This window comes from Abramis brama, assembly GCF_963993115.1.
Source record: "Abramis brama genome assembly, chromosome: 13".
Classification (NCBI taxonomy): Eukaryota; Metazoa; Chordata; class Actinopteri; order Cypriniformes; family Leuciscidae; genus Abramis; species Abramis brama.
In genome coordinates, this window is record NC_139975.1 from 36,960,612 (window position 1) to 36,987,682 (window position 27,071).

At 43.1% G+C, this 27,071-nt stretch overlaps 1 protein-coding gene across 3 annotated transcripts; it reads right to left on the minus strand.

Annotated features, from left to right (window-relative positions):
* Window positions 1-1,739: 1,739 nt before the first annotated feature.
* On the minus strand, window positions 1,740-27,007 carry canx (calnexin). 3 transcript variants are annotated; one of them, XM_084132737.1, is made up of 15 exons: window positions 26,926-27,007; window positions 20,089-20,283; window positions 18,983-19,056; window positions 18,380-18,438; window positions 17,984-18,125; window positions 17,638-17,719; window positions 15,896-16,088; window positions 13,194-13,383; window positions 12,412-12,525; window positions 11,346-11,502; window positions 10,505-10,720; window positions 6,148-6,267; window positions 5,963-6,068; window positions 5,241-5,329; window positions 1,740-3,524 (listed from the first exon to the last, which is right to left on the minus strand). In XM_084132737.1, exons 2-15 carry the CDS (start codon window positions 20,278-20,280, stop codon window positions 3,465-3,467), a joined length of 1,794 nt encoding a protein of 597 aa, XP_083988863.1. In that variant the 5' UTR covers window positions 20,281-20,283; window positions 26,926-27,007; the 3' UTR covers window positions 1,740-3,464. The 3 variants fall into 3 exon arrangements, with proteins under 3 accessions (XP_083988863.1, XP_083988864.1, XP_083988865.1); XM_084132738.1 differs by having other exon boundaries at window positions 5,963-6,065; window positions 26,926-26,998; XM_084132739.1 differs by lacking the exons at window positions 20,089-20,283; window positions 26,926-27,007 and adding an exon at window positions 19,846-19,937 and having other exon boundaries at window positions 18,983-19,541.
* Between the last annotated feature and the right edge of the window lie 64 nt (window positions 27,008-27,071).

Consider the following 27,071-nt stretch of genomic DNA (forward strand, 5'->3'; position numbering starts at 1 on the left):
ATTTGATTCTGAATAGTGGATGCCGTCAGTTCCCCTCAGGTTCACACAAGTGTTCGTTTTGAACAGTTTATCATCATTTTATTATTTGCAGGGACTGAAGTGTCCGAACATCACTGGTCTGCTCATCTTCTAGGTCCAGTTTGACAGGATATAAGCATACACAGTAAAAAACGATGGGTTATTTGTTTAACCCAACCGCTGGGTTGCACATATTGGGTCAATATGTTGGGTTATTTTCCAAAAATATTGGGTCATTTTTAAAATCGTTGGGTAATTTCTAGAAATAACCCGACTGTTGGGTTAAATAGCCTACGGTTCCCAAACTTTCCGCAGCGACGGTTCATATTTTAATGGTCCAGTGACAGACAGTCATCACAGAAGCTGCTGCTACATCCTGATTATGAAAGGTAAGTCATATCGTTTTTATAACATTAAGTATTGTGTACTGAGATGTTGAATATAATTATTCTAAAATTGAATTTTATAGTTTTTAAAAACGAAGTTCCCTTTAGTCCTAAGGAAATTAATCCTAGCTATCCCGTTAGCTCGCTAGCAGTAATAAAGTAATTAATTAAAACATTACACTAGTGAAACCATTTAGAGATGTACTACCAGTAAGTTACCTACTACAATAAACTAAGTAGGCCTAGTCTGAAATCACTATCTAGCATTAGGCCTGTTTTACGGTATTCGTGATAGCAAAGGTCTTAAAGGGACTTTAGTGATGGTCTGTCACAGCTGAAGCAGTGCTAAATAAATAAATAATAAAATAAATAATTTAACTCAACTGTTGGGTTATTTTAACCTTACTGAAGTTTAACCCAATGCATTGGGTTAAAATAACCCAACAGTTGAGAAGGTGCCCAGAGTTGGGTTATTTTTTAACATTTTTAAGTTAGTTCACACATTCACACACGTCTGAGGCCACATGCTCATACCTATTTATTATATATTAATTTATCTATATATTTGCTATCAATTGATATGCACGTCTGATGGGGGAAGCCCCTCTGTATGAAAGAGTTTGGTCAGCAGGAGACAGTAGTTATTATCAGAACACTTTAACATCACATTTCTATGGCATTTCCTATTATTTGTCACAGCACGTCATTAATCTCTATATCAGAACACTATGACAGATCGTTTTACACATCCACAGATGAACTTCTCATCTGACATTCAGACTGAATCATTGACAATGTGTGTGTGTGTGTGTGTGTGAGTGAATGTGAGAGTGTGTGTGTAATCATTCATGAAAGGGTGAACTTCCTTTTAATAAAATATATTAGCGATGAAGAGAATGAAACTTTAGAAACATTATTTTACAGTGTAGTAACTACAGTAATAACTAATACATTATATAAACCAAATCCTATAGTAAGGACATCACTTTTGCTCAGTACTTATTTGTGTCATTACACTAATAATATCCGGTTACACTTTATTTTAAGGTGTCATTGTTACACTGTAATTATATATTTAAGTACTGAGTAATATTAATTAACTACATGTACTTACTATAGGGTTAGGGTAGGATTAGTTTCATATAATTATGCATAATTTACTGTTATTACTATGGTAAGTACATGTAATGTAACAAGGACTTCAGATCTAATGCTAGTTAAGCACATCCCTTCAAACATTCAACATGTTATAATTCACATTGACATCAGTGATGTTCTGTAACGAGATTCATCCACTAATGCAAGTAAAGCGCGACACAGAAAGCCACACGCCTGTCGTTCATCAAATCAGTTTATTTTAGTTTGTGAGTAACATGATGGATTTTTCCCAAACGGTCCAGACTCATCATCATCCAGACTCATGATCTTCAAAGATGCCAGTAAATCACACAATCCATTGGTTTTCCATCCTTCTATCCATCAATCACCTACATGTGAAACAATGGTAATCCAAAAGACAAAGAAAACAGAAAAGAAAGAAAGAAAAAGCAGCCCAGATCACAGGTGTACAGACAGACAGACAGACGGGACGTGTATCAGATATTAGCGTAGCAGCGCAGCAGCGATTAGCCTGTGTGTGTGGTGTGTGTGTTGTCCCTCAGTTACCTTAGAAAGTGCCAACTCTTCATTAGTCTCGGGGTAGAGCTCACGTACGGCAGCTTCCACGCAATAGTTCGCCATACTGAGAGTATAAACAAGTAACTTTAAGAACGCTAGCGATACGACGCGCGCTAGCTCACTTCAGATCGGGGTACGAGCCCCTCATAGTGCCTTTCTCGTGTCTTTGGGGATTTAGGGGCGGAGTCGAAGTGAGACGGGTTGAGGAAATGATTCAACGGCTTTCCGCCAGGACAGTGTGTCACGCTCTGAGTGACACCGACTAGAAAACGGAGCGAATCAAGGGTGAATCTCACTGCGTCTACACGCTTCATCGGAACAGCAATTCAAACCATTTAACCGCACGATTTAAAAGGTAAAGCATTTATGCAACGTGCTCGTCATGTCAAATGCAAATCATAACCGTCCTGAAACTCAGCCTTCAGGCTGAAGCGTGACTCTTCATGAGATTCACCCTCACACATTTGCATTGGAAATATCTTCGATTGAACGGTCGCTGAGTCCTCGTTCTCATGCTGCGTGACCGTGATCGGTTCAGTGAGATGGGAAGCTGCTGCTGCTGCTGCTGCTGGACAGGATATGACATCACAGTTCACCAGTTATGATCAGCTGACCTGCTGTTTTTGGGCTGGACAGGTTAAGAGTCAGTTCAAGAGAAAACACATCTGTACAGCGATCCATGATTTAGTAAAAAGTCCATTTGAATAGCAAAAACAATTGAAAAAAACAAACGTATTAGACAAAAAAAACTCACAGTACATTCACAGAAAGAAATATTAGCAAATCTCGTGTCCTACAAGTAAGGCAGTACACTACGAATCTAGCTGGCGTTCTCCCAGCATGCCTCACTGAGCTTCAGACAAAAGCACAAACCTCACGGGACAGAAAACATCTTGTTTATATGGTAAATCTAGGGGGGTGTGTGTGTGTGTGGCCAGTTTTATAGTTTATAACGCATGAATCCAATCGTCTTGTCCTTCTATGGCTTCTGGAGTAACTCTAGAACAGGAATAAAGCTGTTGGCCTGCAAACCTCTCAATACCAAGTGTGCCTTAGTGTTGGGGTTCAGCAACACTGTCCGGAAGAGTGTGTGTGTGTGTGTGTGTGTGTGAGACAGCCGAGAGGGGGAATGGGATCTACACGCGAGCGTCAGATGATCAGTTCAGGAATGGTAACAAAGATTGCGTTTCCTTTTTAGTTATGGAGAAAGTTTCTATGCTATTCAATGGTCATGTGACCATCAGCATCCTCAAGAGCGCTTGAGGAGGCGTGTGATTGGCTGAGAGCGCCGGCTTCTCTCAGAGCGAGGGAACGAGGGATGAGGAGGAGGAGGAGAGGGGAGAGGGATGGTGGCATTCGCTTCAGGAGAGGAACTGTAGTCCATCAGTCCTTTCGTGCTTTCCTGTTTCTGGGAGACCTTCTCAGAACGTCGTCCTCAGATTTCTGCACAACACACAAGCATGAGGATCAGAACGGGTTCTGGCTGGAGAACACATGACTATGAACACGTAAAGGTCACAGGAATCAAATGTTAGTGATATTTGCAGATGAACATGTACTGGAACAAAGCTCCTCAGATGGACTGGATTATCCAGACAGAACATGATCATGCGAGTCTCATAATGATCATCAGAACGTCATCACTGGCTACATGCTCCTCCTAATGCGCTTATGAGGCTTCGGCAGTAATGCGACTGTATTGTAACGCATGTAAATGCAAAACATAAACCTAATGTGTGCAGTTAAGCTCATAATCTCAGTAAATATGTGGTGTATGATGTTTAATCCAGTAAACCGGCTTGTCACCGTGTCCTAACTACACGCGACGCGAGGCCTATTTTAGAAACGGTTTCTATTTTTCTGCGACGCAAAGTGTGGCGATGATAATCTGAGGCGCTGTTTATGTGCTTTATTTAATGTTAAAAGCGTGTCATGTGACTGAATATCATTTAGTGCTCCAGCTTTGTAGCTGTAAAAGCAACAGTGGATAATTCACCTCAGATCTTGAAATTAAACAAATGGAAACAAGAACGTTCAAACTGTGAACAAACACTGATTAGCTGACTCCGCCCACATGCTGTTCTGATTGGCTGACTCCGCCCACATGCTGTTCTGATTGGCTGATTGTCTGACTCCGCCCACATGCTGTTCTGATTGTCTGACTCCGCCCACATGCTGTTCTGATTGTCTGACTCCGCCCACATGCTGTTCTGATTGGCTGACTCCGCCCACACCCTGTTCTGATTGGCTGTGGGTTTTGATTGATTTTGGCATCTCGCAGTCGCGTCTAGTGTGGACACGGTGTCAGGGTGTGTGCGATTGACAAAAAAAGTATCTATTTTCTGGGAGTTCCTCAGTAATGATAATTACAGTGTGTTTGTACTTTGGCAGGTTCAGGACTCCTGAAGTTTCTGATATTCTGTGTGTTGGTCAGTTCACAGCGGTGACAGAAACAAATGAACGAAGCATTTGATTGTCGTAACGAGCGAGTCATTGAATCATTCATTCAGCAGATTGGTTCACCCAGTAACGAGACAGCGCTGTGTGTCGCTCAGAGACGCGGATCAGTCCTGTGGCTCGTTACAAACTATCTCCATTTGAGAAATAGAGCAAAAACAGGCGATACTGTGTCTAAAATGTAAGTCACTTCATATTAACTTCTATTGAACTGTTTTATCAAATCAAACTCACATTTGTAATCATGCTGATATTATATATAACTATATTAAATGATATAAATATAAAGGCAGAGGTATTTTTGCCCCTTCTATTGAATATTGAGGTCATTATAAATGATTTTACTAGAGTAAATCACGCAGTGAAAGTGTGCGCTCTAAACACACAAGTGCACTAGTCTAAGCTACTAGACTACATGTAGTGTACGAGTGCAACTCTAGATGTGTTTAGTGAAGTGAGGGACATACTGGATGATGACAGATCGCACATCGTTAAAACAATAACGATACTATCACACAACCCGATGTGCGGCACGAATATAATGCAGTATTGATAATCAAAACCACTGATTTTGTCTTAAGGTTCAATAAACTTCCATTTCAACCATTTTTCAAGTATTATTTCACGTGTCAGGCTCTACAGGGTTAAAAGAGCCACTGAAATGTTAGAGTGTATTAAAGCCCAGTTGTGTCCAGGCTTTACCTCATGAGATGTGCTGTCGTCTTTGTGCTCGCTCTCGCCATCCTCCGCCTCTCCTGTCGAGTCCTCCTCTCCTTCACTGTTCTTCACTTCTGAGGAACACACACACACAGAGTTCAGATAACACAGCTCAACCTCCGTGAGTCCGAGAGACGAGGAAGAGTCTGATGTGTTACTGTGACGCTCACATTTGAGCAGATGAAGAGATTAAAGGTGCAGTGTGTAATATTTAGGAGGATCTGTCGACAGAAATGCAATATCATAAACATAACTGTTTTCAGTGGTGTGTAAAGACCTTATATTTAATGGTTTATAAGACCATTTCTCTCTACACACACCACGGGTCCGCTTACATCGACATGTTTCTACGGTGGCCCTGAGCGGACAAACGCGTTTCGTCACTATGTTGTTCTTCGTGTGAAGAAGCTTCAGCTAAAGTCAGCGAATAAAACACTGACACAGTGATGAACAAGTCACAATAATATTTGCAATAACATCATTTTACTGAATAATCAAGTAAACCTAATTTCTTAATCTTTGTAAAGAAACAGACGACGACATCACTTCCTGTCGGCCACCGTAACTTCTGTTGGGTGCAATTCACAACCTCACCACTAGATGCTGCTAAACATCACACACTGCACCTTTAACAGTGAAGTGATGTGTGTGTGCGAGATGTGTGCGTGTGATGTGTGTGTCAGATGTGTGCGCGATGTGTGTCAGACCTGGCTCTTCCTCCTTGGGCTCCTCGTCCTCCTCAGCTCCATCCTTCACGTCTGGCTGAGGCTCGTCGGTCTTCTTGTATTCAGCAGCTGTGGACGCCGAGCTCTTCTGTGAGACACAGGAACACAGTTACCCTACAGGTCAACACTCACACAGGTCACACACACTCTCTCACACACACACACACCTTCCCAGTGCAGCAGAAGACGATGATGAGCACCACAGGCAGAGCCACGGTGAGGACGTACACGACCCAGAGCCACGGTCTCTCTTCAGCAGCCGTTATCATCTGAGTCATCAGACCCGGCTGTGAACACACACACACACACACACACACACACTTTACTCACACGCATGGACAAGAGCCTCATGTGTTTTCATCATCATTAATAAGAGTAGAAAGCTCCAGGAGCTCAATGTGTCAGCGAACACACATAAAACACCCAATCGAGACAGCGGACGGGAAATTATTATACAAATCAACCATTTTTATGCAATATTCACAAAACTAGAAATATATATTTTTAATCTGAATCGATCTGAAAAATGTTGAACTTCAAAGAAATCTGTAAGAAACTGATTTATACAGCAAATTTGTATAAAGTCTAATCCTACTATAGTATTTTTCACAAATAAAAAAGCTTATGTAAAACACAAACACTGAAAGCAACAGTTTCTCAAATAAAGACCAGCTAATGATAATTACACATTTACTACACACTGAATATGACAGTCATCTGGATAAAGCGCATCATAGTCTGAAATCAAGGATATAAAGTTGACTTTCGTTCATCTTTAAAACGTAAATTAAGATATTTTTCATTTTTATGTCAGAAAGATTTGTGTATGCAATGAACGCATTTAATGTAGGCCTTTTCAAATTAACACTGATACACACACATGCACAGAGCACATCAAACACGGTGAACGCAGCAGCTCACAGGTGAACACACACCTCACTGGTTCCTGTGCTCCTTTGAGCATCGCTTTACCATGTGACATGCTTTATGTGCATTGATCGATTTTTATGTGAATTTTAAGTGAATAAAAGCCTAAATAAAACATTCCTATGTGATTTGAAGAGAAACAAAAGTCTTACTGGTTTAACTATTAAAGAGAGAACTTTGATTTTTGGGTGAACTGTCTCTTTAAGTTATTAACCCCTGACTGCACTGTTAACCGTCCAATCGAGTCTTTAGGCCATGTGACGAGCGGTTCAGGCTCGCGCCGGGGAACAGGCCTCAGCGATTCTCAACAGGCCACAAACACAGCATGAAGTCGCAGGCTTCTCTCAGGTCCTGTAGCCGGCCCTCGAGGTTAACGCGCAAGGCATGCCTGGAATCCAGCTTTGGGGGAAAAGGCATTTGCACAGGAGGAATTCTCATGAAATCCGGCTAATCCCAGAGTACACTGCGCTCACGGAGCCGGAGACATGCCCATGTGACCCACACAGCAGTGTGCTGATTGGCCCTCGCTCATGTGTGGATCAGTCATGTGACTGTAACCGCGACCCCCGCCGCTCTACACGACACCCCATGAAGAGCTTCACGATTCCCACAATGAGGAAAACGAGGACAGAATCGTGGAATGTATGGCATTCCTGTTAAACAAATCATCATATGGACTAGCGTCTGTCAATATTAAAGTGCCATATCATCATATCATACACAAAAACTCAAAAGGTCTTCATAATAATATTGTATAGTATTCAAGGTATTAATCATAATAATAATTTTTTTTAAGGAATTATCACTTTTTCTTCCATGTTATTTTAACGCTAAATCTCTGTTGTGCAGCAACTTGTTTACCAAAAAAATAATGGAAACTGTTAAAAGATTAACTAATTAAGTTGTTAATGTTTTATGCCTTCATTTTTGATAAAATCATAAACAGATTTGCTGAAAAGAAAAAACATGTCACTGTCAAAAACTTTTTTTAAAGCTTTTATCCATTGTCCAGGTTTAAATGAGTCCTCGTGTCAGTGTCACAGGACCTGATGTTTGATCGCACGACTCAATCCTTCATTATTCATGAGACCGTGTCGTTCTCCAATGAGAAGACGCCTCGCCTCGGTTTTGTACGTTTCTTCATTCGGATCTATTTGCGATCCATTTCATTCTAAACAAACAACGCAGTTTATATGCTTCGTCCTTGTTTCATTTTTCATTAAGATAATAATTAATAAATGCACGCATAATTATCAGTGAACTTGATAAATGTTGCAGATATGTTTTGCTATGCATGCACAAACAAATGCCTTTCAACTTATGTGCAAAATTCAGAATAAAAAGAATGTGCAGCAATTTGTACAAATAGAGAGTCTAGGTCTACTATACGTGTTGTAGCCATTAAATAAGCTCATTTAGTTTAATATTTGTTAAAATATTATAATGTTATTTTTTATTTTATGTTGATTATGAAAAGTGAACCGCATGAGTAGGATAGGATACGCAATATCGAGAGACATGGAGCGGGTCAGACATGATTTTGACCACTTAATTAAGTTTGGTTTTGTAGAAAGACTTTTTTTAAGTGAATTTCGTTTTGTATAAATTGTATCTTAATTTTAATAATTTTTTTATCAAACAATTGCCTGTATTTAATAAATAAGCAGCAAATATAGCAGACGATAGGCCTAATCATGCAGGCGCCCGCGCGGTCACTTGCATTGCTCGTGAACGGGAGCGCATCTCATCCTAATTTAACGAAACTCAGCATAGGCCTCACAGACATGAAATATATCTTAAGAAAGCTTGAAATGTCTTTTTAACAATTTAAAACGAAAAGAAATAGGCTACTCTCTGATTATGTGATCCATGATGTGCATTTCTCTCTATAGGCGCGTTCATAAGGAGATGGCGATCGTCAACTTCATCTTTACAGCTGTTGTTGCTGTTAATGAACTAAAAATAATAGGCCTATAATTTTATTAAACAATAAATTAAATGAAATTGTAGTTGTATTAAAAAAGCAACAAAAAAAAAATCCTGTTTAAGTTTTTTTTTTTTTTTTTACGCATTAAATTCAGGTAGGCTACTAGTCACTGTCCTCAGTGCCCAGAAAAGCGCTGAAACGGAGATGAAGGGGAACCCGTTTTTATTTTATTTTTTAATTTTTTGGCTTATTTTAACTGGCCCATCCAGTTTTCTGGAGGCCCACCTACAAACAAAATCCTGTGCAAGTGCTTCGCAGCGTCTGATATCAAGAAACAGACCGCATTCCACACTGGAATTCAACCAAGCCATGTAATAATGTTTAATAACTTTCAAACGGTAGAGCCTGTTCCTTTATAACATAGCCAAAGGTCGGTGTATTTTTGCTTTATACATTTTAGGCTTATTCTCAAATTCAGATTGTGTTAGGGGGGCGGGATTATTAGGCAATTTTAATCGGACAATTTGACCGGAGAGATTTAATTTTGTCGGACATTTCATTTTTTTTCCGGCCAATGTCCGGTAATTACCGGACAACGGAAACCCTGGTGTACACATATGAACAGCTGTGCATTAACTTACATCTACAGTGAGCTTACAGAACCATGGGTCAGAACTGTTGGTTTCTGCATGTAATGATGAAGCGCAGCATTAATTAATGCTCAACGAGAGAGAAATTAAACTGAATCAGAGCCGCTGACATGCAGGAATATCACTCTTTTCATGACAGTTTTTGATGTTATGCCTCCAAAAGGATCAGTAACACTTTACAATAAGGTTTATTAGTTAACAACATAGAATAATGAACTGCACTTATACAGCATTTATTAATCTTTGTTAATGTTAATTTCAACATTTACTAATACTTTATTAAAATCTTGTTAACATTAGTTAATGCACTGTGAACTAAAACAAATAAACAGCTGGATTTTTTATTAACTAACGTTAAAGATTAACAAATACAGAAAAATGGATTGCTCGTGGTTAGTTCATGTTAGTTAATACATTAGCTAATGTTAACCAATGAACCTCTTTGTAAAGTGTTACCAAAATATCTTAATGAATTTTAATTTAGAAATTGTCTTCTCGTAGAAGAGGTGAATTAAGTAACTATATTTGAACTGGACTTTTTATTTGTATTTTTGAATAATTTAATAGATGTGTCTTGGCTAATCTAGTGCCTAACCCTTCCTCATAAGCGCTTATAGCAGCAGCCTAGAAACTAATAATGACAAAAACACAAAAATTGTCAAATTGAATACGCACTTGTGCACTATTCTATGCTATTTTGAGGTATAGACTGTGCAAGTAGTGCATTCACACTGAAAATTCTAAAAAGGGAAAGTGCACTTTAAGTAGCCGGATGATGCACTTATTTAACCGAACAACCGAAGTGTGTGCACTTCATGCACTCGACTGCACAGCGGAGGGGGAGGGGCCATCAGACTAAATAAATGCATAAAAAAAGTTCATACACTACATGGTTGAGCACAGTGTATAGTGCATTATTTGGGACACAGCTGTAGTATTCATGAAAGGAAAAGTGTCCATATGAGCTACTCCACACACACACACACACACACACGAGAGAGAAGAGGTGGTGTTAGTTACCTCGGCGGCCCCCTCGGCAGCTTTCTTCAGGCCCCAGCCGTCGTTCGCCCACCGCTCCGCCACACTGCGGTCAGAGCTGATGAAGAAGTTGTCGAAGAAGATGTCTGAGGACATGGACCAGAGCTCCAGCCCCACGGCACTGAACGCAGTCATGCGGAACGGGTGCAGGTCCTCGAAGAAGTCTGGGTTCGGGATCTTCCTGGGCTTCCACACGCCCTGACACACACACACACACACACAGTGTTACAGCCTTCATTTAATACTCATTCAACCCCCTCTATAAATTAGGGATGCATATTATATATATATATATATATCTATATATCTGCCAAAAAAAATCTAAATCCAATCCAATTTTTTAAGCCTGATTACAAAAACAAAAGTTTCACCATTTAAAGCCATATCCCAAACACACAATAATGATGTTTTCATGATAATTTTATGCAGCCTATATGACACACCAGGGTTCTTAAATTTCAAAAAGTCAAATTCAGCTACTTTAAGCACCTCGTACGAGCCCTGCCAGACTAGCGCTGCTCATGCTGCACTTAACCATGTTTTCCTTTTTTGAAGCGATTCCAAACATTTCAAGCAATTAAAACCCGTCATGATGAACTGTGTGTATCTGAAGTGTCTCAGCTGAAGGAAATAATACATTATTTATCAGCTTTAATATATATCGGGCAAATTTTCTTATAGGGCTGATAACAATAACATTGTAAATGAACTTGTATCGGCCGATACCGATATGGTGGCCGATATATCGCGCATCTCTAATATTAATGTTCATGTTTGATCAAGATCTCTGAGCGTAAAGAGGCGTATAAGATGCTGTGGTCACCTGATAATTAGGGTTGTCGATCATGGGCGGCTTCCACTTGCCCTTGTAGTTTGGGTTGTCGATCATCGGCCTCTCCCACGGGCCGCATCCGGGCGCCGTCTCACACACGGGATTGGGGATCTGAGGAGCTTCCCACTCGCCATCCATATCCTCATCCCTGAGAGAACACAAGATGAGCTCAGGTTCATTTCTCTGCTCTCTTGCTTAAGGCTATAATTATAACAATTAAATCTAGATCACCACCCCAGGAGTCCTAATCTCTGCATTAACGTCAGTCACTCGATGCTACATCTTCATTACAGCGCCGCACTCATGCCTGATGCTTCACATGAAGGTCTGACACCAAACCTCACAGCTCTACCCAAATCTAGCGCTTTTTATAGTTTAAAGCATGATGTTAATGTTCATAATGTCTTCACGCCGCATTTAGCGGATTACAGCGGTACGATACTATAGTTGCATGTTGTGACGATACACACACACAGGTGAGGCTTGCTTTATAGTGTATCTTAGGGTTGTGGGGAAAGAAACGATTCATATATGAATCACGATTCTATCTTCTACCGATTTGCATCAATTCACAAATTTCAAAAATCGATGTTAAAGTGTAAGACTTCTTTAACTGCGCAGTACTAAAGGTCACTGAGGTTAATCACAACGCTCAGTCTGTGTGTGTGTGGATAAAGCTGCTTTATATAAAGAGCTGGTCCATAATATTTACATTTTGCGAAAAACATAGTATTGCTTTACGCAAGTGTACTGGTAAAGAATGTACTACATATACAACTTTTTAACAACATTTAAATATTTTTTATATTCACAACACTATAAAGTGGCCTTTTTAATAATAATAAAAATAGTAATATTTGATTTCTTTATTTCCCCCACCCTCATGGCTTATGAGTGTGTAAACTTGAGTTTTTCCAGAGCTGGAAAAAGTAATATTTTGATAAGACAAACAAGTATTAGTTTTGTTAGATTTTTAGTAATTGTGCATTAGACCAACAATATTTATTAATATTAAAAACAGGGTTTTTGTCTTGAGATGTAATGGAGAATGCGTTACCAGTCCTCAGGCTTGAGGGCTTCGGGGTCGCTGATGTACTCCGGCTCCTCATCCAACCAGCCGTCGGGCTTCACTGCGTCTTCATCAGGAATCTTAGCAGGAGCCTCTTCATCCCTGAGACACACACACACACACACACCATGAGGAAGTGGACAACAACTGATGATTCTGATCCACAGTACAACACACTCACACTAGTGGTGCAACGATCACAAAATTCACCGTTCGGATCATTTACGTTTTTTGAGCCAAGGATTGGATAATTTCTCGGATAAAAAAACACACACACACACACACACACACATATATATATACATATATATGGGGGTAACTTTGCTTTTCATTTATTACTTAAAGCTCACTTCAAGTTTTTTGATACCACATCTAAAACTACTAGCCTGACTGATAAAGTTCACACATTCTTAAAAACAAGTGAACTACAGATTCAAGTTCAACAGTCAGTAATAAAATAAGAACAAATATATCATAACGCTCTCATAACGCGCAAGTCTAGATTTTCGCCTCTTCTTCTGTGTTTAAAATGATTTGAATGTGTAAATTGGTAAGACAAAACACATCTAAATTATGTAATTTATTTATTACATCATTTATGTAATTAATAATGTAAATTAAATTAACATTTTCACTCTATGATGGTTAAATTGAGCAGTTAATGCACGAGTCGCATGCGTATGGTCCATTGGCTTCATGGATTAACTGCGATCTGTTGCACACCTAACTCTCACACACTCTCACACACACACACACACACTCTCTCTCACCAGTCCTCAGGTTTGGCAGCGTCGGGGTCCTGGATCTTGGGTCGCTCGTCCCAGTCCTCTGGCTTCTGGTCGTCGGGGTCCTCGATCTCGGCGGGGGGGTTCACGGCGGGAGTGACATCACTCAGCAGATTCCCGCTGTTCACCACCGTCTGGTCGATCAGGATCTCAAAACTGTTATCCGGGTTCAACACTGCAGGAGAACACAGACACGCATGAGACGGCCCGCACACACACACACTCGAAACAGGAGAACACAGACACGCATGAGACGGCCCGCACACACACACTCGAAACAGGAGAACACAGACACGCATGAGACGGCCCGCACACACACACTCGAAACAGGAGAACACAGACACGCATGAGACGGCCCGCACACACACACTCGAAACAGGAGAACACAGACACGCATGAGACGGCCCGCACACACACACACTCGAAACAGGAGAACACAGACACGCATGAGACGGCCCGCACACACACACTCGAAACAGGAGAACACAGACACGCATGAGACGGCCCGCACACACACACACTCGAAACAGGAGAACACAGACACGCATGAGACGGCCCGCACACACACACTCGAAACAGGAGAACACAGACACGCATGAGACGGCCCGCACACACACACTCGAAACAGGAGAACACAGACACGCATGAGACGGCCCGCGCACACACACACTCGAAACAGGAGAACACAGACACGCATGAGACGGCCCGCACACACACACTCGAAACAGGAGAACACAGACACGCATGAGACGGCCCACACACACACACACACACACACACACACACACACACACACTCGAAACAGGAGAACACAGACACGCATGAGACGGCCCGCACACACACACTCGAAACAGGAGAACACAGACACGCATGAGACGGCCCGCACACACACACTCGAAACAGGAGAACACAGACACGCATGAGACGGCCCGCACACACACACTCGAAACAGGAGAACACAGACACGCATGAGACGGCCCGCGCACACACACACTCGAAACAGGAGAACACAGACACGCATGAGACGGCCCGCACACACACACTCGAAACAGGAGAACACAGACACGCATGAGACGGCCCGCACACACACACTCGAAACAGGAGAACACAGACACGCATGAGACGGCCCGCACACACACACTCGAAACAGGAGAACACATTTCAGACAGAGCATCTGCTTAGGTGTGAGCAGGTCAGGTGTGTGTGTGTGTGTGTGTGTGTGTTACCCAGTGTGTAGAGGTGGGTCTTCTTGTCGGTGTAGTACGAGCACAGGTCAGGTGTGTGTGTGTGTGTGTGTGTTACCCAGTGTGTAGAGGTGGGTCTTCTTGTCGGTGTAGTACGAGCGCAGGTCAGGTGTGTGTGTGTGTGTGTGTGTTACCCAGTGTGTAGAGGTGGGTCTTCTTGTCGGTGTAGTACGAGCGCAGGTCAGGTGTGTGTGTGTGTGTGTGTGTGTGTGTGTGTGTGTGTGCTGTACCCAGTGTGTAGAGATGGGTCTTCTTGTCGGTGTAGTACGAGCGCAGGTCAGGTGTGTGTGTGTGTGTGTGTGTGTGTGTGCTGTACCCAGTGTGTAGAGGTGGGTCTTTTTGTCGGTGTAGTACGAGCGCAGGTCAGGTGTGTGTGTGTGTGTGTGTGTGTGTGTGTGCTGTACCCAGTGTGTAGAGGTGGGTCTTCTTGTCAGTGTAGTACGAGCGCAGGTCAGGTGTGTGTGTGTGTGTGTGTGTGTGTGTGTGTGTGTGTGTGTGTTGTACCCAGTGTGTAGAAGTGGGTCTTCTTGTCGGTGTAGTATGAGCGCAGGTCAGGTGTGTGTGTGTGTGTGTGTGTGCTGTACCCAGTGTGTAGAGGTGGGTCTTCTTGTCGGTGTAGTATGAGCGCAGGTCAGGTGTGTGTGTGTGTGTGTGTGTGTGTGTTACCCAGTGTGTAGAGGTGGGTCTTGTCGGTGTAGTACGAGCGCAGGTCAGGTGTGTGTGTGTGTGTGTGTGTGTGTGTGTGTGTGTGTGTGTGTGTGTGTGTGCTGTACCCAGTGTGTAGAGGTGGGTCTTCTTGTCGGTGTAGTACGAGCGCAGGTCAGGTGTGTGTGTGTGTGTGTGCTGTACCCAGTGTGTAGAGGTGGGTCTTCTTGTTGGTGTAGTACGAGCGCAGGTCAGGTGTGTGTGTGTGTGTGTGTACCCAGTGTGTAGAGGTGGGTCTTCTTGTCGGTGTAGTACGAGCGCAGGTCAGGTGTGTGTGTGTGTGTACCCAGTGTGTAGAGGTGGGTCTTCTTGTCGGTGTAGTACGAGCGCAGGTCAGGTGTGTGTGTGTGTGTGTGTACCCAGTGTGTAGAGGTGGGTCTTCTTGTCGGTGTAGTACGAGCGCAGGTCAGGTGTGTGTGTGTGTGTGTGTGTGTGTACCCAGTGTGTAGAGGTGGGTCTTCTTGTCGGTGTAGTACGAGCGCAGGTCAGGTGTGTGTGTGTGTGTGTGTGTACCCAGTGTGTAGAGGTGGGTCTTCTTGTCGGTGTAGTACGAGCGCAGGTCAGGTGTGTGTGTGTGTGTGTACCCAGTGTGTAGAGGTGGGTCTTCTTGTCGGTGTAGTACGAGCGCAGGTCAGGTGTGTGTGTGTGTGTGTACCCAGTGTGTAGAGGTGGGTCTTCTTGTCGGTGTAGTACGAGCGCAGGTCAGGTGTGTGTGTGTGTGTGTGTGTGTGTGTGTACCCAGTGTGTAGAGGTGGGTCTTCTTGTCGGTGTAGTACGAGCGCAGGTCGGCGTCGGGCTTCTTCGCGTGCTTCTCCTCAAACTCGCCGGTTTTGGGGTTCTTGTGTCTGAAGATGAAGTGCAGCTTGTAATCCTCTCCACACTTATCAGGCCCGAACATGATGGTGTACGGAGTCTTATCCACGAACTCCGCCTGCCACACACACACACACACACACATCCTATGATCAGCATCGGGTCCAGCTCGTATGATCCGTCACCAGTGGTCACATCCAAACATCAGACCCGATCACTGACACCCGAGAAGAGCTGGTCGGAGAACATGTGACACGCTCATCTGAATGTGACGTAAAGCATCAGGATGTAGTGAAACGACGCCCAGATCCAGGAATGCACTAATATTTTGTTGGCAATACCAGTTTATAACAATTATTAGTTAACACTAAGTTGTCAACACTTCGGAAATAATAATTTGTCGTTACACTGCATCCTTATGCATCGCTTTCTGCAGGACTTTTACAGGCTTTTCCCAAATCACTGAAGTGACCTCGACGTCCGGGTTAGCGTTAGCATTAGCCGTCAGGCAAGTGTTATTTAAATAAACTCCTGATGTACTTACAAACTTTCCAATGCCTTGTTTTATGAGTACAGAACCTATTTGTACTACTGTAGAAGTTTGGTCCATTCTGGGCATTATTAGTGCGGTAATTTACCAGATACAGACTTATCCATTAGCGCCTGCACTAAGCCATCCGGCTGATGTCTCTAGATAAGCTCTAACTTTAATAATGTTCAGCCAAGGGGAAAAGGCTTCTGGGGGGTGTTTGGCTCGAGGTCATGGTGCAAAGGAGCCTAGGCTGATTTTACTCCGAACCATCCCTTTAAGAAAGCAATTTTTAATCCCAGGGCCGTTTCACTATAAAATGGTGCAATCTTTGCTAATAGGCTTTCATTCTGTTCGCAAGACTTTAAAATTTAATTTTTTTTTTTAATTTACCAGATGTGCCATTTCTCAGGTTTGGCCTATAAAGCAAAAAAACGGCTTTATTCCTGTTTTCTGCTTCTGCATATTATAGAGCCAATTGGATAAATTATGCAGTTATAATTGTGTGTGTGTGTAAGTGTGTGTAAGTGTGTGTGCTTGTAATATTTGAGAGACGAAAACTCTTCTGCAAATCATCCACTGTTTGTTCCAGTGAGTTTTGCTGCATCTAAAGGGCTCGAACACACTCTCACTGAACGCTCATTCACTGAGACATCAGCCGCACATCTGGAGCACCACTGGACTACATTTATGGCTTCGATTTTCTCACAGTTTTAGAGTTCAACACGTTTCATAAAATATACATTTTGAATAAATTATGTTCATGAATAATTTTCATAAACTTAAATATAACTATAACTTTTGTTTTGTTTTCACTTGCTTCACTTCGACAGTAATCTGCCAAGGGTCTTCTTTTAAACGAGACCAAACTAAAGTCTGAGTTCCCAAGCCTCAAACTTCTGTGCCAGGCTTCGACAGGCCTCTGTGTCCTCTATGGACCCGTGTGTGCCTGTATCTGACTGAGGCCCAAGGGTTCAGCCGTACCGCCAGTCCTGCTCTCCTGTCCTCCAATGAGGATGAAGACTCGTACATCTAAGAGTGTGTATGCCTAGACTGAGCTGAGGCCCACGAGGACCTGAGTCTAGGTCAGCTACTGTGAGTTACATCATCCTCCTCATCATCACACAGGTGAGCTCACCAGGTCCAGGTCCGGCGTCTGAGACAGCAGCTTCACGTACGCCCCGCCGCAGTCGATGCCCGTCTGGAAGTTCACCTCGTACCTGCGCACACACAACACACACAGCTTTACTAGCATCACTTCACACTTCCACATCGTTCGAGGACATGGTGTCATGTCAGTCTCGAGTGTTGAGACTTCATAACAACATGTGACTCTCAGGAGATGTCAGTGTACTGTAATACTGAACACATGAACACACACAAACGCATGACTTTGATTGGTCAATTTCCACCTCTCAATATTTGAGCTAAGCGTTCTCTTTATACTTGATCTGGACAGGTGAACTCCTGCGATGGATACTCACTGGAGGATGAGCGGCTTGGTGTCAAAGGTGAAAGGTCGCAGGAGGAGGCCAGAGATGGCATGATGCTTGGCTTTGGACTTCAACACCAGACCTTTATCTCCGGGGAGTTTAGTGTTCTGCATCTCCTCGACCTCCCACTTCCCTACACACACAACCACACACACCATCAGCTCACACACACACCTCCTGCAAAGCACTTTACAGCAAATGTCCTGAAGTTTTGAATTTTCATTCATACGAAGCTCAGATGAAGCTCTGATGTTCTTTTACTCTCAGGTTAAGTCTTTAGTGGATCGTATGCTGGACTACTCATTTTAGATATCCACAAAAATGTTAATGTTTTATCATTAAGACTTTAGACGAACAGATGGGAATGAAACCGCATAGTGAACTCACCGTCATACTTGGCGATCTCCTCATCAATGCCGTCCTTCTTGGCCTGAGACAGAACCCACCTAGGAGGAGCACACGCTTTACACACACGCTTTACACACACGCTTTACACACACGCTTTACACACACAGGCTTTCTCAGGGCACACTTATCACACTTATCTTCACATGATTTACACTACCATTCAAAAACTGTATTCTCAAAGAAATCAATACTTTTATTCAGAAAAGACACTTTAAACTGATCAAGTGACGGTAAAGACATTTATAATGTTACAAAAGATTATATTTAAAATAAATGCTGTTCTTTTGAACTTTATTTTCATCAAAGAATCCTGAAAAAACTGTTTTTAACATTGATAATAATCATAAATGTTTCTTGATCATCAAATCCTCATATTAGAGTGATTTCTGAAGGATCATGTGACACTGAAGACTGGAGTAATGATGCTGAACATCAGCTTTGATCACAGGAATAAATTACACTTCACTAGATATTCACATTGAAAACAGATGATTTACACTGGAATAATATTTCCTGATATAACCATATGACCAGCTGTAATATATTTATAACATTATGTTGTGAGGATGATGGACATCTTACCCCTGAAGTGTTCCTTTATCAAATGACTCGGCAAAGTAGTGCTCTCCCATCGGCTCCGGGGCTTTATACGTCACCTTCAGGAAACACATGTGGGAAGATGTTAACCTAGTTGTTTTATATTTAACAACATTTGAGAAAGAGCTGTGTTCCAGGAAGGAAATACGGTCACATGGGTTTGCAACGACATCAGGGAGAGTAAATCTTTATGTGAACTGGCCTTTTAAGTGACTTGATCAATGATTGGCAGATCAAACACCTCAACCAATCACAGACAGTCTCTGCTTCGCTCAACAGCCAATCAAAATACATATCTGACCATTAAAGGAGTAGTTCACTTCAGAATTAAAATGTCCTGATGATTTATTCTCCCCCACGTCACCCAAGATGTTCATGTCTGTCTTTCTTCTGTCGTAAAGAAATGAAGGTTTTTGAGGAAAACACTCCAGATGTTCCTCCATATAGTGTCTTCAATGGGGTCCAACGGGTCGAAGGTCCAGATGTGAGTTTCAGTGCAGCTTCAAAGTCTCGACACGATCCAGCCGAGGAATAAGAGTCTTATCTAGACAAACCAGCGGACATTTAATAACAGAAATAAACATTTATATACTTTTATCCACAAATGCTGGTCTAGCACTAGCTGTGATGCGCCACACATTACGTCATCAGGGTGAAAGGTCAAGCGTGACATAGGTGTAAGAACAGACCCAGTGTTTACAACGCCAACGTGCAGAAAGTCAAATGCTATTTACAAAATAAATAAAAGATAAAACGAGTTTTTCTCCCTACTGTACATTTTCCGCCTACATAAGTCGTGGACGTGCAAGACCAGCATTTGTGGATAAAAGTATATAAATGAAACTCACATCTGGACCTTCGACCCGTTGGACCCCATTGAAGACACTATATGGAGAAACATCCTGGAGTGTTTTCCTCAAAAACCTTCATTTCTTTAAGACTGGAGAAAGAAAGACATGAACATGTTGGATGACGTGGAGGAGAGTAAATCATCAGGAAATGTTACTCCTGAAGTGAACTGATGCTTTAAGCATGAAGAAGGCTTTGGTGGTGCAGGTCTGGTAAACGAGAGCATGAACTAACGCTCTTACCGTGGGAACCGGTGGTGTAGTCGGGGTCGCTGGCTCCTCTTCCTCGACCTCTTCCTCATGCATGTCGTCGATGGCATCTTCCACGTCCATGTCCATGTCGTCGGCCTCCTCCTGAGCGCGCACGTGCCCCGCGAGGAGCGCACACACACTCAGAGACACCAGCGCCACACACAACCGCATCTTCAGCTCCATAGTCTGCGCACACAAGACCAACCCATCAGACACTCTTATAACCAGAGCTTTCCTAGTTAGCTTCTCTCAGCTTCTTAAATCATACAGGGCTTACTGGACGTCACCAGCTTTATTTCTACAGCGCTTCATACAGCACAGATTGATACGAAGCAGCTTTACATGGATAAACAGGAAAATTCCTTCAGTTCTGCTGCAAAGCCACTCTTAAAACACTAGTTAGTTCAGTGTTGATTCAGTTCAGTTCAATAACTGTGTAAAGTTCACCAGCTTCAGTGGTGTGCAGATCGAGGCTTCGAACACCCCGACACGTCTTCACGGTGACCCCTGGTGGCCAGAACTGTGTACATGCAGCAAACACCCGGGCCAAACATGCATAAAAACACCTTTTACAAATCTATTGCTAATTTTTTATTGAAAATATAATCTTCCAAATGCTATTATCGAATCATCGAATAAGATTATCAAGCGTCTATATGTTCTTTTATCAACTGTCAGGGTTTGTTTGGTTTGTTCTATGATTGGCTCAGCTAAACAGGCCAATAAGGCACTTAACTACCATCATTCATTTTAATTTGTCTAATGTCTAATTAAAACATCTATAAATGTATAAAACTGGTCAGAGATCAGGTAAACCCACAGACACTCCTCATGATCATGGGTCGACGGAGATCATCGCCCCCCAGCGGTGAACCACTGAAACTTCGAAGAGTTTTGAAACGGTTATGATGTAATGAAGCCTCGGTTACTGAGGTCACGTGACTCTGGCAGTTTGATACACACTCCCAACCACTGATTCAGAACAAAAGATTCGTAAAGGTTTCGAATCTTAATGAAGCAGTGTTTTGAAATTGCCAGTTTAAGTATTTAGCAGCTCTACAGACGACAGAGTTCAGTCAGTGCAGTCAAAGGTCAAGTCCATAATAATACTAACGCTGAATCACATTAAACTCGTGTTCCTGGTAATCTCGACTCAGAATAAGTTCCTCTTGCAGCATCTCTTCTCTGATGATGAGGGCGGAGCTATAACCTGTCACTCACATGAGATCAGCCAATAGCAAACCACAACCATCCAATCAACTCCCCACAGACACAATCAAGCCCCGCCCACATTTGTTCTTGTTCCAGAAGCTTCACTCAGATATACGACACTATAGAGGAGAAAAGACTCCTCAACTCAACACGCTCAACCGGCACAGCGAACAAAACTTCACTAACATTATTCACAGTCTTCTATCCAATAACCAGGTTTCATATTAAAAGTAACAAAGCACAAAGCCTACCTGATGCCTTTTCAAATGAATCGATATGGAATCAGACTCTGAATCAAAAGGAATCAAGAGTCAGTGAATCACATCGTCTCTAATAATCATCATCAACACATCTGGACTTCATCATTAGCAGGACATATGAAGTGAACTAGCCCAATCACAGCACAGCTTACAGTTAAAGATATTGCTGACACTAAGTGTGTTCATCGAGGCTCAGTCAGTGAAACACTCACTCGTGCCGGATCTGCAAAACTACAAGCACATTACCCGCTTTACACTCCGTATAGTGTGAAAAACACTTGCAAAACTAATTTTTCACATCCGTGTGGAGTTTGGTGTGTGTGTGGCTAATCACTTGATGTTTGTGTGTAGAGTTACTACACAAAAATAGCATTTTTAGAAGAGTTAATAGAGTTTTGAATGAATATAGTTAATAATAATATAGTTTTGAAGTTTGCTTATGAAAGAGATGTGTGAAGTTTTGCATCTTGTGTGTGTTCTGTGTGTAGAGTTTGAGAAAGGGTAGAAGTCCTCATTTCTATGGTCTTATTAGAGACACGCGCCACACACACGACAGCTACACTGGCTGATGCAAACGCCGGCCTGTAGTTGCCATCCCATAGTGCCCATGACTCCAGTCGCCACGGTGACGGCAGAGAGGCGGAGCCCTGCAGCATCAGCCCCTTTTCTTTAATAAGATTTACCACAATCAGATTACACAAACAACCGGCGCACACACACACATTAACATGCAAACACACACTCCTCTGTAACTAACCGGCACTTTACCAGAAAATGTGGATAAAGCAATCGCTTCCCCTCTGCACTCGCCATCAGTCGCTGAAGTATCATCTGAAGCCGATCTAAATACTCTAATGACCAATACATGAGCTCAGTTTCAGTCCCGTCTCCAGTGTGTGTGTGTGTGTGTGTGTGTGTCCTCAGAGGCGTCCGTGAGCCTTCATTAGTTAAACACCACACACACCACGGAGGTTATGAGCTCAACACACTCAGGATTACTGACACACTGAACCTGCAACATCACCATGGCACTCAAAACACAACACAACCACGGAAACACACACACACTCCTCCAGCCTTACAAACAAAACACTGCACGTGTTGATGAAGCTAGAATAAAATGTGTTTATTACTATTTGAAAGCAGAGGCTGTTAGCGCTGCACGATTCTGGAGAAATTGAGAATCACATATTCTTTGTTTCAAATAATTAGTTAATTTAGTTTTTTTTTAATTCAGTTTGAGTGAATGATTCAGTGACTCACTCATGTCTCATTACTGGATGAATCAGTGTTATTTAACAAATCTCTTGAATGATTCAATGACAAATACATTTTTTAACAGTCACTGGTCGCCACCTACTGGTGTAACGACGCGAGCGCAGGGCGATCTGGACGAAACATTATCACGATCAGATTCTTCATATTAGTTGATTAATAAATGTCAGATTTCCTTTAGGTTTTAAAGGCAGATTTTTGCTCTTAAGTGAAAACCGATTGTTAATTGTCATGTAATAAATTACAATAATTATCATTTTATTGTTGTAATCGACATCAGTGTTTATATCTGAACTATAAACTTTTTTTTATGCCAGTGCTTCTGTGATAATCTGAACTATTGTAAGAGAGAAATGATGCGGTGAGGCTGAAAAGACTGTTTATGAAGCGGTTTATATCTATACATGACAATCTCTGGATCAGAACACAGATCTGAGTGTTCCTGTGATCAAAGGCTTAATAGACATAAGAGCCGAATCGCTGTGGAATAACATCGAGTGTGTGTTTGAAATCACAATTGCGATCTTTTAATGATTAATCGTGCAACTCTAGCTCTGTTCTTTCATTTCTGAATGTTTTGTGAACATGATCAAAAATGCTATCAACTTAAGAGGCTGGCGGGGGAAAGAGTTAAACCCCACTGAGCTGACCAGAGCATTTCACTTGAAGCTGATGTTTAAGAACAGGACACTTGAGTCGAGGATCCCTGGGGTTTCACAGTGTGTGTGTGTGTGTGTATTGTAGAGGGGTCGGGGGTCACAGGATCCAGTCCTGGCCCATCTGTTGCTCATCTGTGGGGGAAGAGCGATTACACACTGCAGTCCTCCACCATCAGCACTGTGAAGCTAATCTGGAGAGAACATTAGCATCTGAGCTGAACCAACGCCAGGCGTCAGCAGAACTAGCGGCGGAGAGACCCGCAGACTCCAGCATCTGAACACCTCCTCCGTCTGAGTCTTAGAGATGAGCCGACTCAATCTCCTTGGCCAATCAGATGTTTTGTGTGTAAGTGTGACCTATCGATACTTTTTTATTATTGTAATTTGTAAGTGTAAATTTAATTCCCTATCCCTATTCATTTTACATCACTTTCTTTCAGTTATTTAAAAACATTCTTTTAAAAAACCCAAATTTTGAAGGTGGTCTCAGACATTTGGACTGAGAAGTCCTGAAATTAAACTGACACACTTTCTCACATTAATTCAGTGAGAAATAATGAGACTTTGCCACGGCTCCAGCAGGGATTGACACGAGTGTCCGCTAACCCTTCAGTTAATCGCCCACTGTCGGTCGATCAGTCCGCCGGAAGGGCCGTCACTCACTCCTGGAGCGGGTCTGGCCTGGCCCGACTCCATCTCGCCCCTGAACACACACATCTGGGCCTGGACGAGAGAGCTGACTGACAGTGAGCGTCTTCAGAGCCAGTGTGAGCGGAGATCTGCTCGGCTGATACACACATTAGAGCCGCCAGACCATCGCCCTCAGCGGACAGGCTTCTCTGGCACTGACACCGCGCGCTAACTACACGCGCCGCGCGATAGAGATAAAAGCCTCTTCTCCATGTTAATCAGAGTGTTTGTCCTGACCAGCCGCGACGTCGCGCTGGAACAACAAACACAAAGTGTGGCAATGATAATCTCAGGCACTGTTTATGTGCTTTATTTAATGTTAAAAGCGTGTCATGTGACTCTGAATATCATTTAGTGCTCCAGCTTTGAAGCTGTAAAAGCAACAGTGGATAATTCACCTCAGATCTTGAAATTAAACAAATGGAAACAAGAACGTTCAAACTGTGAACAAACAAGTGTATTCTTTGACAAAGATTGTTTTAGTAACTCAGCCTATGTATTTGTATAATGTTTAAATGGTGTAATGGTTCTAACATACCCCTTTTCCACCAACAAGAACCAGGTGCTGGTTCGGAGCTAGAGCTAGTGCCGGTTCGGAGTTGGTTCGACTGACTAGCCTCCAAAGAACCGGTTTGCTTTTCCACAGGCTAAAAGAGCCAGCGCAGAGCCAGGTCTTACGTCACAGCTACGTCTCATCTTTCCCAGCAACGTTAGCGCGGCGGCGCCAAACACAAACACATCACCAACAATGGCGGACGTTGCTTTGCTATTGATGTTCATGGCTTTGCGGACCTACATCGGCATCCAAACACGGCGGATCCAACGGGTTCGCGCGGCTCGCCATTATTTGTACAGACGGAGATTACAAGCAAGAGTAACGGTATGTTTAGCTGCTGTTAGCTCGATTAGCTGCTATTTGAAAATGGCGGTCACAAGTTTCTCTTCAGTCTAGTTGGCCACGGTAACCCCGCCCTCAGCCTCTGACGCACGCGGTTCTTTCTTGGCTCTGTTCTAGACCCTGCAATGATTTGGTGCTACTTAAGAACCAGTTTTACTGGTTCGGAGCTGGTGCTTTGGTGGTGGAAAAACAAAGAACCGATTTGTAACTTGGCTCTGGCTCCGAACCAGCACCAGCTCTGCCTTGGTGGAAAAGGGGTAACAGAGACCAGTTCCAACAGAGACCAGTTCCAACAGAGACCAGTTCTAACAGAGACCAGTTCCAACAGAGACCAGTTCTAACGCATCAGCTCATTTGCATTTAAAGGGACACACACAAAAACGGCACGTTTTTGCTCACACCCAAAAAGGGGCAAATTTGACAAGCTATAATAAAAGATCTGGTATTTTGAGCTGAAATTTCAGACACACTCTGGGGACACCACAGATTTATATTATATCTTATATGTGAAAGGGGCATAAGACGACACCTTTAAAACACATGCTTTCAGGCTAATACAAGACTTGATCTCCACATTGACAGTGATTCTGTGACAATAACTGCTAGAATGTACATTATATTGGTGGTTTAAACACACAGTGCTTGTTAAACGGGGTCCAAACGGGGGTGCGTTCAGCTGGGCACCCAACAGTGAACACACACACACTTCCAGACACAGGGTTAAGCCTCTTTACACTCGACTGCACACACAGATCTGGGCTTGAGTCGATGGGGGAAGGTACCACAGACCTTCTATACACACAACCTTCCCAGAGTGCACCAGTGAGGCGTGACGCGCCGCCTCGGAGCAGGACACAGGCCATAAAAGTGGAGAGATAAATCTCTGTAGATAATTGGCGTGACCCCGTTCACAGAGGAACAGTGTTGCCCTTCTAGAAGAGAGTTCACACCGGGAGAATGTCATCTTTGGGTTAAATATATAGCTATAGGTCAAAGTTGAGCTCTACATCTGATGTGCCAGAATCTGAAAACACGCAGTTACATGTTAACAAGGGGTCACGGCAACCATTTCCTTGCTGGCATGCACTGCATGATTCCTTACACACACACACACACACAAGGAAATAAGACGACTTCTGTTTTAATCAGACCAAACCTCATTAAGTGTCTCGCGTGCCCTTCTCTCCTAGGCCGGAAATGACGGGTTAACTGACATGTGCTGCTCTAGTTCGGCTGGTTTGGCTTGTCCGCGTCGTATCCCTCCCACAGCCACGCTTTCCAGAAACATCCATGCACAAACTCAAACTGAAAGCAAGACTGAGTTGAGTGATATTTGATCACTGTATGCGAGGCTAATCGATGTGAACTGGCTCTCTCACACCTGCATCTAACTTTAGTTACACACACACACGTTCATATGCACGCGCGAGGCTTCATGGGAAGATGAACTAAACCTCTCAGGTACTGATTTAAAGCGCGTTCATCGCATCAGTCAGCGCTTGCTCGGCTCACTTCATTCACTGGAGTAAACCTCTGCCAGCAGCTCCAGCATTAGACACGAGCACAGCTTCCGTCTCGCGATCAAACCACACTCTTAACGACACATGAAGCAGCTTTCAGTGAGGAGTTCAGCTTTCTGACATGACACCTGCATCTGTTAGCTTAGCTCAAGCGGCTAGCTGACCAACTAGCCTTTAGGTCAACGCGCTTACTCTCCTTTTTACCCTCCATATATCCCCGCTTCCTCGCAATACCCCCTCGTCAAACACTCTGCAGGTGCGCAGAAAGGCACACAAGTGTAGTAAAGCTGGTGTTTGCGGTGTAGTGTACTCACCCGTGCTCACAGATACAGCTCTCCGCCTGCGACTAGAGCGCGTCACGTGTGGCTGTGGACGATGAATCCCCACACACAGGCCCCGCCTCCCGCGCGATCCGATTGGCTGCGGAGTTCAGCGTGGGCACGCCTCTTAGACCTTGCGC

Coding starts and splice junctions, on each gene's coding strand:
- canx (XM_084132737.1), bottom strand. CDS start 20,280: ATGGAGCTGAAGATGCGGTTGTGTGTGGCGCTGGTGTCTCTGAGTGTG. Junction 19,057..20,088: donor CTACACCACCGGTTCCCACG/GTAAGAGCGTTA, acceptor TGTTTCCTGAAG/GTGACGTATAAAGCCCCGGA. Junction 6,268..10,504: donor CTGCCGAGGGGGCCGCCGAG/GTAACTAACACC, acceptor GTGTGTTCACAG/CCGGGTCTGATGACTCAGAT.